This window comes from Varanus komodoensis, unplaced genomic scaffold (assembly GCF_004798865.1).
Source record: "Varanus komodoensis strain SLA01 unplaced genomic scaffold, ASM479886v1 scaffold5, whole genome shotgun sequence".
NCBI lineage: Eukaryota > Metazoa > Chordata > Lepidosauria > Squamata > Varanidae > Varanus > Varanus komodoensis.
In genome coordinates this window covers 46,490,532-46,506,208 of record NW_025336087.1, presented here as the reverse complement: position 1 = coordinate 46,506,208, position 15,677 = coordinate 46,490,532, and the positions used below count along the sequence as shown (strand labels likewise).

General features: G+C 41.2%; 1 protein-coding gene across 1 annotated transcript in view; it reads right to left on the bottom strand.

Moving 5' to 3' along the window:
- The window catches only part of LOC123031584 (guanine nucleotide-binding protein G(q) subunit alpha), a 130,528-nt gene that overhangs the window by 44,914 nt on the left and 69,937 nt on the right, over nucleotides 1–15,677 (bottom strand). Inside the window, exon 3 of the mRNA XM_044446744.1 lies at nucleotides 6,814–6,968. Within this exon, the coding sequence (XP_044302679.1) occupies nucleotides 6,814–6,968 (155 nt within the window). The remainder of the gene's footprint in view (nucleotides 1–6,813; nucleotides 6,969–15,677) is intronic.

Below are 15,677 nucleotides of genomic sequence, written 5' to 3'. Positions count from 1 at the left end.
TCGCCTGAATTTCTTGGTCAATAGTCGTTGGTAGCAAAGCGAATGTCGTCGAAACCAACGTAGGAGCCGTTGGTATAGTCCAGTGAATAGAATCCGCTATAGATTGGGATGTCATCGGTACAGACACAGTGAAATGGCTCAAGCGATCCGCCATGCTGTCAGCTTCAAGGCAGACAGATCTGGATGCCGGATTGCTCCATTTTGCTGCATTAACAGTTGAGGAACAGATGGGAGGCGAAGAAACGTTCCTCTGGATAGTCGCAGAAGAGTGGCGAACCACGGTTGCCTCGGCCACCACAGAGTTATTATTATTCCTGTGGCATTCTCTTGAGCTATTTTTGCCACCACTTTCGTTAGAAGTGCGATTGGAGGAAACGCATAAAAAGCTATGTTGTCCCAAGGAATCATAAGAGCATTCCCCATCAATCCCGGTCCGATGCCCACCCTGGAGCAGTATAGGGCACACACTCTGTTGTACCGAGTGGTGAACAAGTCCATGTCCGGATAGCCCCACAAACGGAAGAGGTCCTGGCATATTTGTCTGACCATCTCCCATTCGTGCGTTGTTGACATATGTCTGCTCAACATATCTGCTTCGGTGTTGTCGGTCCCTGCGAGGTGAACCGCTAGGAGCATTATGTCCTTCGGTATGCACCAATCCCGAATGGCCATCGATAGACGTGCTAAGGCTGGTGATTTTGTGCCGCCTTGCTTGTTGATATAGAAAACAACTGGTATGTTGTCTGACGCAATCTGGACAACTTGTCAACACAGCACAGTCTTGAAAGCCTTGAGGGCGTTGAAGATTGCCTGAAGTTCGAGAAAATTGATGTGCTTCCTTGTTTCTTGTCGGTTCCAAGCCCCTTGGACCCAAAGTCCCGAACATGCTGCACCCCATCCGAGTAGCGATGCAACCGTGTATAGGGTTGTAGTTGGATGAAGTGGTCAAAACGGGACACCGACAGACAGATTGGTTGGAATGGTCCACCAAGCTAGAGTATGAAGTATCACAGACGGAATTTGGATTAGTTTGTTGGGTAAATCTTGCTGTGGGCAAAATGAAGTGTTGAAAAACAGCTGTATGGGCCACATACGTAGCCTGGCATACGGGACAATGGCAACTGCAGCAGCCATGTGCCCCAGTAGTCTCTGAATGGATATAGCTGGAACCGTTCTGAGCGTTCGGATTCGACGGATGTGGCCACATAAGGTATCTCGATGTTCCGGAGGGAGAAAGGCTCTTTCCCGTATGGAGTCGAGACGTGCCCCAATAAAGTGGATGACCTGCGTGGGAATAAGGGACGATTTCTCATGGTTAATGCATAGCCCAAGATCATCGAGCAGGGTGCAGACCACGTGTATAGCAGACAGAAGACCTTGTTTAGTTTGCGAAACAATTAGCTAGTCATCTAAATATGGATATATTTGTACTCCTCGTGTCCATAAGTGTGCGCATACTGGTGCCATACACTTTGGAAAAACTCGAGGTGCGGTGGCCAGGCCAAAGGGCAGAACATTAAACTCAAACATATCGAGCCCAACAGTAAAACACAGGAAGCATCTGTGCGAAGGATGGATAGAAATATGAAAACAGGCATCCTTCAAGTCCAATGAGGCAAACCAATCCTCTTTCTTCAGTAATGGAAATATATTTTGTAAAGTGGTCCTCCGAAACCTTTTTGGTTTGATGTACTTGTTAAGATTTTGCAAGTCCAGAATCGGACGAAGACCACCGTCCCTTTTCAGAATCGTAAAATATCTGGAGTAGAATCCATGCAACCCCTCCGAATGGGATAGTTGTGGAATCGCACCCCTGTGAAGCAACTGAGAGACTTCGTCGCACAGTACCGATCAAGAAGATGTAAATCAAATCGGACTCGATGGAGGGATGACATCGAATTCTATCCTATATCCAAACTGAATGACAGACAACATCCACCTATCAGATGTAATGGACTCCTAAATGGGGAGTCGGCCCTGGAGCCGGTCCCCAAAAGGGAGAGGGGAAGGTGGTGTCAGAAGAGAGAAGATGGTTCACCCAGGCCGTCAATGTTGGTGTTTATTGGCGTCGAAACGTCTATGGCCCTGGGAAAAACGTTGCTGCGGGTGCTGCCTCTGACGTTGCTGCCTCTGCCGGTAGTGTTGCCAAGGGTGGAATTGTTGACGATAGGAGGAACGAGGTCACTGCCACTTACGCTTCTGTTGAGGAAGCTCCATACGACGCGCAGTCATACGCGATTCATGTATTGCTTTTAGCTTGCCGTTGGTCTTTTGGTGGAACAACCTGGTGCTGTCAAATGGCATTTCCTTGATCCTCCATTTCATCTCGTCAGGGAAATTACAATTGCGGAGCCACGCATGTCGGCGCAATGAGATGGCATTAACGAGAGCCCTCGAATTGTTGTCTACATGGTGTCGTGCAGTAGACAACTGTTGCACTGCCACCTGCATCACTTCTTTAATGAAGACCCTGGCGAGGTCAGCTTGGTGGTCTGGGAGGGAAGAAGCAACGTTATCCAGCTTTTGCATAATAAAATACTGGTAACTTGTCAGTGTTGTTTCATAATTCGATATGCGTACGCCGAGCCCAGAGGCCGCATAGACTCGGCGCGCGAGCATATCAATTTTCCTCCCTTCCTTGTTGCGAGGGGCCGTGTGCCTCCTGGACTCCCTGCCCTGGAAGGATTCAACCATGACAGAGTTCGGTCTCAGGTGGTGGATCAAGAATGGGATGTCGTCCTCTTGAACTCTGTACATGGCCTCATACCGATGGGAGGTGGCCTGCGGTTTGGCCGGTTGATCCCAGGGTTGGACCATAGCCTGCCGAAGTGCAGTGATTAGCAGCAGGGCTATGGCCGCGGACTGCTCTCCCCTCACGACATCATAGAACCGATCCATGGATGGACCAGGCTGTTGGTTCACTTCGATCTCGAGGGAACAAACGAGGCGGGACATGAGCTCCGTAAAGGGGACATGTGGCTCATCGGGTGAAGCAGGTCCTTGGGAGGTAATCACTACATTGGGGGATGTAGAGTCGACCTCTAACTCGTCTGAGTCTGGACAATAGTGGTGATGGTCGCTTGAGGACGATGTTTCAGGGGAGGTCGGACATCCCCTATCCACATGTCTGGACGTCGATGGCAAGTCTCCTGGGACCGATGGAGACCTATGATCCTGAGGGAAATATGGATAGCATTGATAATCACCCCAGTATGGGAAGGCACCATATCCATGCATCCTCCAATCATCATCCTGTTGTTCCGACAAGCGGCTGTGACGCCTGGGTGGCAACGGTGACTCCGCGGGTGGCTCAGTCGTGGGCATTGGTGTCAGAGATCGTTTCCTCGGTGGGGAGTCTCTAATCTCACCATCAGAGATGGACTCCCAAAGTGGCTCCTCCGTGTGTTGAGGCGGCACGCTCTCAAACTGAATGATAGGCCTGGGAGATCCCGGCAGTGTCACCTGCATAGTAGATTGCAGGGCCGGTCCCGAAGGGGTCGGTACCGTGGTGGCAGACGGTATCGAGAAGCCCAATGAACCCGAGCCCTGGTGTTTGGGGTGGTCGGGTTTCTTGGTTTTACGAGCGGGCTTATCCCCCTTCTCCTTCCTCGGTATTTTATGAGCGGAAGGCTTATCCGAGCCAGTGTGCTTGCGCTTCTCCCATTTCTTGGCTGGGGAGGAAGGCAGCACCTGGGTCTCCGTTGGAGTAGCGCCTTCAGCCGAAGGACGTTGTGGAGGAGTGGTGGAAGCAGGACAGTTCGGAGGAGTGCTCACAGTTGAGGAAGAGCGTTGAGGAGGTGCGGCTGAAGAGAAACCAGGCCGTAAGAGCAGTTGATCGGACTGCATCAAGGCCTGGTTCCAGAGGAGTTTCCGGAGACGATTCTCCCTGTTCTTCCTCGCTTGCTTGGTAAACGCCAAGCAGTGGCCGCACTTGTCAGTTCTATGCCCCTCGCTGAGGCAGAGGAGGCATAGATCATGTGGATCCGCAGGCGACATTTTGGATCCGCATGTGGTGTATTTGTGGAAGGCCGCTCGTTGCGCCATCGCGGAAAAAGAAGAAAAAGACGACAGGATAGAGGGTAAGATAATATTTTTGGTTTTTTTTTTTTTTTTTTGAAAGCGAAGAGTAGAGGAAAAAAGGAGGAAGATATACAAACTTGGAATGTAAGAAGGGATAAAGGCAAAAATGGACAGTAAGCACAAAGATCTTAGCAAGGGATGTTAACAGGCACGAGGCACAGTGACCGGCGGTCGCAAAGACTGAGTAAAATGGCGGCCACTCCACTCTATTTATACCACTGGGGGGGAGGGAGCAAAGTTTTTCCTGCCAAAAGAAAAAAACGTTAGTTTTCAATCTTCCGGCCTAGGCACTGCGCAGGCACAGCACCCATATGTGTGATGCACAGAGCCCACGGCGAATAACAAGAGCAAGCACAGACAACTTTTTGAGATCCACAGATGCATTTATCCTTTTTTCCAGGCTCTCTGCATGCACTTTTAGTGTCTGTCATTGGGAGAGATGGAGTTGCAGTTTTGCAGCTGCATTTCTTTTGTCACTTGCATTCTCTTTTCTTGCTCTACAACTACTCCTAATTTTTTAATTCATATTTGAAAAAATCTGTCAAAGATCCTGCTGGTTGAAAAAGTTCTAACTTTAACCACATTACCTTATTGGGTTGCAATATAACATGGGTCCTCAAACTACTGCCTGCAGGACGGATCTGGCCCGTCATGCCCATTTATCTGGCCTGCGCCGCCTCCCACGCACGCCGCCACCTCACCGCATAGGCGGGGAGGTGGTGGCGTGCTCACTCAGAGATCTCCGAGCAAGTGAGCCACCGCCGTGCGTGCCTGATGCCTCACCAGCCCATGCGTCCAGGCCCCCCCCCTCACCGGCCCACGCCAGTCGCCACCACCTTTCAACTGGCCCCCTGTTGAAAATGTTTGAGGACCCCTGCAATATAATATCTGGTACATGCCTCACTTGATTTGCTATACAATACAACTTTTCATTTGCTATACAATACAACTTTCCATTAGAGACATCTAATCCCATTATTTTTTTGTGATCTATACCATCTTGCTTTATTTATCCTTACTTCTTATCCCCATTACAAAACAGCTTGCCATTCTTTTAATTCTTTATATGTTATATTTACCAGTAACAACAGAAGCAAAAAAATTATCTGAGGCAAGATTTTCATTTTATATATCACCATTCCACCAAACCAAGATAATTCAATCTTCTTAAATTCATTCATTCTTTCTTTTATTTCATTTTTCAACTTATCAAAATTATCCTTAAACCCGCTAGCTCTTCAAATTCTTCCAGATGTATTCTAACGTGATCCATAGCTTTAAATGGATCCTATATTATTAACAAAGTATCATCAGCAAATAAAATCTTGTTCTTGAAACTTATACCTTTTATTGTGTTATCATTCCTAATACTGTTTGCTAATAATTCTATAACTAAAGCAAACCATATCGGAGAAAGGAGACATCTTTGTCTACTATCTTGGCCCAGAGATAATTGTTCTATTATACTGCCATTTACTATCACATTTGCCACATTTCCTGAATATAATTGCTCTATTATACCAATTATATTATAATTGCTCTATTAAATCATTTTTGAAATTCTAATATTTCTATTAATATCTTTATTGTTGGCCATTCCCCACAATCAAAGGCTTTGAAAATATTTAATACTATTATGACTGCTTTAAATTTCCCTTTATGTGTAACCTCTAATATGTTCAACTAGTCAAATCTGCCATCTGCCTTCCTACTATTAAATGCACTTCAATCCACTTTAATATATTTATCAATGAATTTGTTCCTTCGATTTACCAATATTGCAGTAAAAACATTTGCACCTTGGTTTATCAACAATATAAGACCCTGTAAGTTCCTGGATCTGTCAAGTCTTTACAAGGCTTAGGAATTAAAACTATTGAAGAGTTTTTCCAAGATGCTACCTTATTTCTTCCTTCTAATATTTTATTAAACAAAGCTTTTAATTTTGGAATCAGAAACTTTCTAAAAGCTTTATTATTACGATCCTAATCCACCTATCCAAGGAGATTTCCCTATTTTTAGCTTACTAATCTTCCTCTTTAACTGCTTGTTCGGTTAGGTCCGTATCTATCTGTTGTAGCTTTTCCCCAACATTGTTCTCCATGTACAACCCCTACTTTGTCCACACCACTGCCAGCTTTGTATCACCTGCTCCTCCTTCCTTCCCTGCCAGCTCCCATAGCTTCTACCTGCAACTACCTCATCACCACACCTACTAGATGTTGCATGCCAGTTCTCCTGTCTTTTCTGCCCCCAACATGCCCTCATCTGCCTAGGCACCCACCATCTATCAACTTTTGCTGCTTCTACTCTTCTCAGAAATAGGAAACAGGAAGCTGTTTTCTTGCCACAGAGTGCTTGATGGATAAACACAGCATCTACACCCGCAGATGCCACCTTCCCAACCGCTAGTGTAAAGATATTCCTTCAATATGTTGTGTGTGTGTGTCACCTCACATACCCAGGTAAAGGCTTGAAGAGTTAGGTTGCTGAGTTTCAATCAGAGTATATATAACTGTGCATACATACACATATATCTTTAAATTACACATACTGCCAATAGTTATACAAGATTTCCTAAAATATTACCAGATATGCATTTCAATATAGAAAAGAAATTTGAAGAAGATTCCTACAGGCTGAGTATTTCAGAAACTGTTGGAAAAAGGTTGTCCATGATAAATGTTTAAAATGCCTGTTATTATCCAAAGCATCTTCACAGTTTATACTTACTATTTAGTAGAATCTGACAACTGATATTCCCGTCGTCTGTCATAGCATTCTTGGATACCAGGGTCATTCCATAAACTCTTTATTGCATCTACATAAGGGTTCTCAAATGAAGACACTTTCTCTATATCAACATCTCGAACTAGCTGTGCATTACCCTATATTAAATAAATAAATAAATAAATAAAACCATTATATTTGTGATCAGCACATAAAATATACGTTACATTTCACAAACAGGTTTTCACTTTAAAAGTGTAATTAATGTCAACATGGAAGCACTGGGAAGTATCTCTTCTCAGAAATGCAGTAAATTTTCTTTCTATAATTTGTGCTCAGCTATAGAAAAACTATAAAACATCCCCGCCATTTAGAAAGGGAAATATGAGTGTTGCAAAGAGTTGAAAACATAGCTGCAGGCAACAGGCTTGAGACAGACAGACAGCCAGCCAGCCAAAGAAGGAAATGGGTTGGAAAAAGGGAAGATACTGGCCACAGTCATATTGTGGACAGATGCACAAAATGCAGGGACATTGTAGCTACATGAACCTGAAAGAAAGAAGCTGCAACAAAGAGACATTCTCAGATCAACCTATAACTGAGTATTTTATATCCACTAAGTATTTAATTAGCAATACTTCTGAGTACATAGGTTAAGGTTACAACAACACCATTAGAAGGACTTGATAATATAAAAGCGCTTTACCAACAGTCTGAGCTGACTATAAACATAAGGCTAACTCTATTAATTTCTTTATCTGGCAAATTGTACCTCTCAGTGCATCTGGTATAAAAGCAAAACATTTTAATCGTCAGAACTGTTTGCTTGAAATTAAGAATCAAGGCTGAATAATTCAAATTTGAATTTCTTTATAATCAGATAGATCACTGAAATTGAATTCATGTCTCATGCTAACTTTCACACAAATAGACAATCTATACTTCCATTTCTTATAATTTGATATAAGAATAATTAATATAATATTTGATATAATTTGATACAATTTGATATATAATTTAATTTTATCAAAACCCCAGGCACTCTGATGTAAAATATCCATGATTTCAAAGGCACGAGGTTGTTACTTAGCATTATTAAATTATAATATATTCTGAACATAATCACTTTCTATTACTAGAAATATTTACAAGAAAGGGGCAATCTAATAATCACCATCACCTTATGTTGGAAAATGGACTTCTCTTAAGCTCTGAAACTGGTTGTGCAAAATTTTTCATTTAAGTCACAGTAGGTTGTGGTGTCTGCTGGTAGCCATTTCGAACATTGAATCCCTAGCTGGTCTGTTGTAGGGTTATTTGAAGGTGGTTTAACCCTCAAACTATCCCTGCTGCCTGGAATCAGATGACACAACAAATGATGGCAACCCCCCCACTGGAGACTTGAATATTCAATATGGCCGCTGGAACAAACTGCAATGCAGCATGTGCCGCTGACCATTTTGAGTGTTCAATCACTAGTGATCATGTGAACCAGGAATCTCAGAAACCACACCAAAAAATCCTTAACCAAGGGAAGTATGACAGGTGGTGATGAATGAGTAGTGGTACCTCATTATGAGAAGATCTGTCTACAGAGGGTCACCTGGCTCCTGTCTAATGTCCCTTTGTCACTAGGAAACAACCCATGTTACTAAGAATCTTAAATCATGTTGTAGATCATCCTTCCTCATCCTTGTGTCCCCCATGTGTGGACTGCAGCTCCCTTCATCCTGGCCCAATATGCCCAAGGGCCATGATGGCTGAGGATGATGACAGTTGTAGATCTCTACACCTGAAGTTCACCAGGTTGGAGAGGACTATTGTAGCTTTAACAGTTGTTCAACAACTCTAGAGTTTTTTTTAATGCTGCTGATTTTTTGTCTGCTGTTTTCATTGTATCTGTTGTACTTGTTTATGCTGTGTTTAACAATACTAATATTTTGGTTAAATTTATCCTGTGAGCTGTCTTGGCAGCTCTGTTATATAAAATATATGCTAATATATTTATATTTATAAAAGGCTTATAAATAATATAAAATACATATATGTGTGGTCATTTCAGTTCATTTTAATACATGTACATGGTTGACAGAAATCATCAGCATATTTGATCTCTCCACTTCATTTTGGAGTATCTTCCCTATGCAAGATGCCTTGCCACTCACTTTTCCTTCTTTTTTCTACACCTAAGATACATTCCTAATACAAAGCAGCATGAATTTTGTTCAGCTATAAGGCAGGTAAGTGCCTCTATCTGTGTTTATATCTATTTATCACTGGTTCTCTATAAAATATACATGATTAGTAGTAAATGCATCATATTCTAGTATAAAAACACCCAAGTAAAATCCTCAAGATGCAAGTAGCCTCTATGCTCTTAATATCAAATATACAAACTGTCAAAACAGCAGAGGTGAATTTCATTTGCTTGTGCAGAAATGAAAGATTCTTGACTTGATTTAATACATTCATTAAGCTAGAGTCTGACCAGGGCAGGGAATTGTCTGGAAGGCAAAATTAGTTTAATACAAAATACTAACTGAAACTTTCTTTCATAATCCGGGAATTCCCCTTCTTTGTTTGTTTAGCTATCAGAGATTGCTCAACAAACAATTCACAAATTCAAAACTGTATTCTCAGTTTCTATTATGAGTAACCAAAGCAGCAGCATATAACTTCCTGTTGTATTTTCTTTAAACAAGAAGACTATATTACTGCACAATTTTTCTAGAAAAGCCAGGCCTATTTGCAGCTAAACCTGCTATCAGAATAGCAAGGCAGATTTCGCCATTTACTTGGCAAGCCTAAAAAAGGACTGTTTTTGCTAGACATGCTAAGCCATTTTGGCTTCAAAGCCATGGTGGCTTATCATGTTGTCTGAACCTCAAGTGATGCCTGGGTGGCTTATAAACCACAGCTTCTAAAGCTTAGAACCCACTCCAACCAGCCATGGCTTGATGAAGAGCTTCCTTCACTGAACCCAGATAACACAACAAGCAAAAGACCCCTACATGACTGCTTAGCAAATGGAGCAGAACAGCTCGTTGCTCTGGCCACATGCCTAGCAGGCAGGTGAAGGATGGCCGACAAAGACTTCCTCACGCCCCACTGTGATTGAAAGTTCTTTGGGCTAAGACCTTTCGGAGAATACAAATCTGTTCCTCTGATCAACTTCTGCAATACCGACTTCTTGTAGCCATGAAGGGTTTTCCATGGAGTCCCAGTGCTACTTTGAAAGGGCTGTGTGAGATTTTCCTGTCCTTCAAACGAACAAACAATAAATAAATAAAGCTGGGACTCTGTGCACAAATGATCGTGCAACTTAGATATTCACAAACAGCCCTATTTGAACTAATGGGGGGTGGGGTGGGAGAGTTACTGGCTGGGGAGGTTGGCTTCTGGCAAAGTGTACAGTACAGGCTACAGATAAGTAACCCGCTTCCCTGTATAATGCTTTGTGGCAACCTGTCAAACCTAACATGTAGCTCCTTGCAAGTGAAACAGTGTTTTATGGAATGGGCCTCTTTTTACCCCATTTCTCAGCATGTTGGCTTTTTTTGGGGCGGGGTGGGATCAGGTATCTGTAGCTCATCCTCAGATTTGCAATGTTACCCTGCTTTAGCACAAGGGCAACCTGCAAAATTGGAGGAAAACCCCAGGGCTTCGTTAGGCATGTGTCTAGGATGTTGGGGTCAATGGCAAAACAGAGGGAACACTTGGGCCTTGTTATCCACTCCTCAGAAATACTACAAGGGATCCTGCTTGGATAAGGAGAATTGAGGGGTCCTCCCTAAAACATCCTTTTTGGCTGGGTCTTTGTCTTTACTTTTTTCCCCTCTGAGTTATTCATGCTTTAAAAAAAAGTAGGTAAGGGCAACATGACCCCCTAATCCTGTGCGCTTCCCACAACCCCCATCCCTGTGTGTTTGCTTGTTTAAGCAATAACTTCAAAGTGCATTTTGCAAAGTGATGCAGTGCTGGGTTTTGGAATGCATTTGTTGAATGAGACAAAACAGGATACTGCCAGGAACTGCTGCTGGAGCCATTATGTGCCTGACTGTTGGAATCATCACAGCTCCTTGGGCATAGAAGCCACAATGTGTTGCTTGCACGCCTAAAAGCTTACCTTGCCATACAAATCCTGTCTACTGTTTATTTGAGACAAATACATTAAAACTAAGAATCACACAATGCTACTTGCAATTATAGCCAAATAACACATTCTTACACTGGCTTTGAGCAAATGGCCTTTAATAGTAATATTCGTGGCTGCTACACAGAGCGACATCTTGGGTTTATGTCCACATAAACTAAGGCAAAGTCACTAGAATGTATTCTTGGAACAAGTACAATAATTATACTTCTTATGTAAGTATTATTAACATTAGAAATAACTAACACCTGTCATTGATTAATAAGACAATATAGTCACAGTGGCTTCATTTCTGTCTAGAAGTATTGATGCTCATCTATGACAAATTTTTAAAAGAATACTTGGGAGAACCATCTCAACTTATCTGAAAGCATACCTCACAGACAACAACAACAACAACATTATTTGCTTTAAATCCACAAACTATCCCAGCACCGTATACCCAGAGCTTGTTTCTAATTTATCTCTATTTCTCTACAGCAGCAGTAGTACAATTCTATACATGTTTATTCAAAAGTATGTAAAGAGCAACAGGGCTTAACTTCTGGTGAGGATTGCAGTCTAGGAAGAATCAAAACTATTTAACCAGTAAACCGGTCAAGCAAATACATTATATAAATTAGTGCAAAATGAATTTAAAAGTTTTAAATGCCCGAGCAATGAGGAATATTTTTGGAAATGAAAAGAATACAGCATCTGTATCCCCCCTCACGGTGGCACTTCTGGGTGAGGGCATGACCAAAGACAAGGCCCATCTGCTTGTAAATGTACATCTTCTAATGTTGACCCTTAGAGAAAGGCCTTTTCTGAAGACCTTAATGTTCAGGCAAGATATGGCAGGTGATACTCTTTCAGGCATTTGAGCCCAACCCATTTTGGCTTTTATGGAGGTTATCAGCATCTTGAATTGGATTGTGGTGACCTGGGAGCCAGGTCCTTCAGAACCAGGGTGGATAAAATGCTTAACAACAACAACAACATTGAATTTTTAATATACAATGCTTTTTATTTTTATTTATCTAAAGATAGTTTTCTATTTAAGATACACTATACTCCAAAACAGTTTGTGGCTTATTCATCATAAAATAAGGATTAGTTTTTAATTATGTAGCATGTGGCTGTATATTCATGCAATGTTTAAATTTTTCGTAAATGAATTCCATTAATCCAGTCACTATGTCATACTCTTCTAGAAGTTTCTGTAAGATTATTGGGCAATTTTTGTATCTAGAAGATATTATCACAGATGCTTGATTTTACAGTTCTCAAAACTGAATTTGTTTCTGCAAAGGTTCAAATGCCTCTTCTTCACAGCAAAAATGTTATCAAATAAACACAGAAAGTTGAGAAAAGACCTTAACCTTATTGTTCCTTTGCAATCTATGTACACCAAATTGATCTCTTACTTCTTAAGTGCTAAGTTTCAAAAAATTCATGAATAGAAGATTGTTGGAAATGGAATAGATCTGCACAAGAAGCCAATGGTAAGGAGGGAAAAGCAAGCAGTAAAAAAATGAAACCTTTTGAGCAGAATACTCCATAAGTCTTTGGATTGTTTTGTGTATAGCCTGAGAGTTATCATATTATTCTTTTCCTGGAGGAGAAAACCTGTAACAGCAGCAGGCTGTAAATGAGACCCAGTGTGGGAATATTTTAATGAAGTTCCTCGACTTACATGTAAGGTAGGCATGCATGCAAAATTATGATTTAAATCTAGTCTTACTAATTTCATTATTTATATTGTGATTTAAATTGATTTGATGTAAATAAAATGCATTATATTCAGAACTGGTGGAAAGTAGCTCCATCTATATCAAGGGTGCAGTTCTCCTTTCAGTCTAGAGCTGCATTCTGTTTTACAGAAGGTCCTCTTGGATGTCTCGCTCCAGTAATGGGCAGTCCTGATGGAAAAAGGGCCAGGCCTGTAGCAACAGCCTATTGTAACTCAAAGCACTTACAGCCAGTAACTAGGTCTTAGAAGAAGCATTTCGGCCTTTTGGAATGTGGAAAAAACTTCATTAAAGCTAGGATCACCACCAAGAGGAAAGGAAATCCAGGAGCGCCAGACTTTGCCACTGGGTCTGAGATTCTGCATCCTTCATAATATAACAAGTAACAATTCCAGCACCCAAATTTTGTATAAGTTGAAGTTTCTGAACAATTTTCGTTGGCACTCGGCATGCTACATGTTACAGTTAAAAGGGATGGACTAAATAAATAAAAATTAGGTCAAGCCAACAAAGCCTTTTGTGCTTCTGAAAATTTGCCAGAAAGATATTTTGACACCGCGACACATATTTGGAGATGCTTGACCAGAGACATTTTACCTGGGGTGCTTTTTATCCATCTCCTTTTCTAGTTCAATCACAAGAAGCATGATGTAAGTTCCTCCCTGATTTTTGTATTTCAATGCATAGTGTATCTAGCCTGATGTACGAAGCACACTGTAATTAAATTATATTCTAGTACAATTTAACCATTAGGCTGCTAACTACCATCATGAGGCCATAATGTCCCATACATTGCTACAGGTTAATAATCAGCATGGTGCTAGACAGATAAACAACGTACTCTTGCCTGGAAAGTATACTATCTTATTTATTCTAATATTTATAAGGACTTGCTTGAATGAGAAGGTTTGGAAGATAGGCTATATAGCAAGTCCTTAATGATTTCTTGTTTCTTTTTTTGTGAAGAACAGTGCTAAGTCTTTTTATTGTAATGCCTGTAACAAAAATTGACAGATTATATCCACCAGTCTTGTACAGTAATATCTGAACACAGATCTCCTGAACAGAAGGGTTGGTTCATTTACTCACTACAATATTCAATAAGCTCAGCAGGTTTTGGCACACACATAAACATTTCTCATAAGAACTAGCTGTTCTTACTGTAGATCTAAGATCTACAGTAGGCTAGATTTAAATTCTATAGCTATAAATTAAGGACACCCTAATGTTCACACTATGGCATGCTAAGGAACAAAGAAAATGCTCAGAGCTATCTTTATCATAGGAAACAATGTTTTCCAGCAATTTAAAATTTAACTTATAGAAATATCACTCTATCTTGACATTGGCAAAGCCCAGTAACAGAAACATAGATACAGAGCGAGTCAGAAGGGGCCTCCCGGTCCATCTAGTCTGACCCCCGGCTCCAGCTGGCTCGGCTCACGATATCCATCCTTTATTTTCATTACAGGCACCTTAAACTAAATCAGGTCGTTTGATCTGCCTATCTCAGTACTGCCTATTCTGACTAGCAGCAGCTCTTAGGGTTTTGAAGAGAAACATTTTCCAGCCTTGCCTGGAGAAGCTTGGGATGAAATGGGGACCTTTGGCACATAAAACAGGGGCTATAGCATCAAGTTAATGCCAACTAGTGCCATGATGCTAGAGATCAGTAACACCTAAAAATCACATTTTCAACATCCTTAGCAACTGAAACTCAGTTTCTTAAGAAAGTGCAGAATATTGCCAAGAAGGGTATGGAGATGCCTCATAGGTAACATGACTAAGAAATAATCAAGACCCCAGATTTCCCAGGATGCAACATCAAGGCCAAAATCCCTAGAAATGTCACCAAGAATGGTGTTATTACTGTTGATAGAAAAACAAGATATAAACAAAGCTAAGATAATGGCAGTTCGGCTAGTGATAGTTAAATATTGGAAACAGAATTGGGTTTTGCAAAGGCATGACTAGAATAATGAAATATGGAACATGGTAATTAATGATAAACTGACGACAGAAATAAAAATTAAAAGAGTGTTAATGAAAGCAAATAAATATAATGAAATTTGGGAAGATTTTGTAAAAGCAGTATTGACAGAAGGCAAAGGCTGTAAACCCAGTCAAGATTACATGCACTTCTTCAATGGAAATAATTGAAGTATATATTATTAATTGTTATGGTATGTGAATGGTGGTAGCACTGGTCTCCGGAGTGGTAGGGGCACTTTATTATTTACTCTTTATTATTGTGTTTTTGTTAGTTATATTATTATTCTTGTAATGTATTGTAATTTTGTCAAAAAAAGGGGGGGGGGTTAAAAAAAGGCCAAAATCCCTGTCCAAGCATGCATAAAACAGGGGCTCTATACTGTGATTTAAGACTCCTAATTGTATGCAACTTTCCCTCCTTTCCCTACATTCTTCTCCCCATTCTCCCCAGCCACAATGGAGTTAAAAACCAGGGGAAAAAACCCAGATGAAAAGGATTCAGCGCTACTTTGAACTTCACCCTCTTCTTTATATGTGGTTCTCACAGGCCTAAGTTTAAAAGACAGCTGCTCTCAGATGTATTTTGACCCTCAGTGAGGTATCAAAATGACTGGTAGGATTATAAATCCCTACCGTGGAAATGAGTAATTTCAGGCTGAAGAAAGTAACTATGAAGAAAAGAATTGTATCCACAGGGTGGGGAAGCAGGAGACTAGCAAGCAGGAAGAGTTCAATTACTCAGCTACTCCCTTGGCTCTGTATTTACAGAGTGGATTTTTTAAAAATTAACCCTACCATTTAAAAATATACACATATTTCCCCCTGTAACGTAGATACAAATTGAACTATTGGCAAACAACTAGGTAAGGAGAATGTCCTTGGTGAGACAGACAAGCTCTTAAACTTTCAGGACAAGTAGATTAAAAATCAGCAATTTAAAAATGTAGTTGGAGGGATGGCCAGAATGTTTTTTTCTTTCTGAGTAGCCTTTT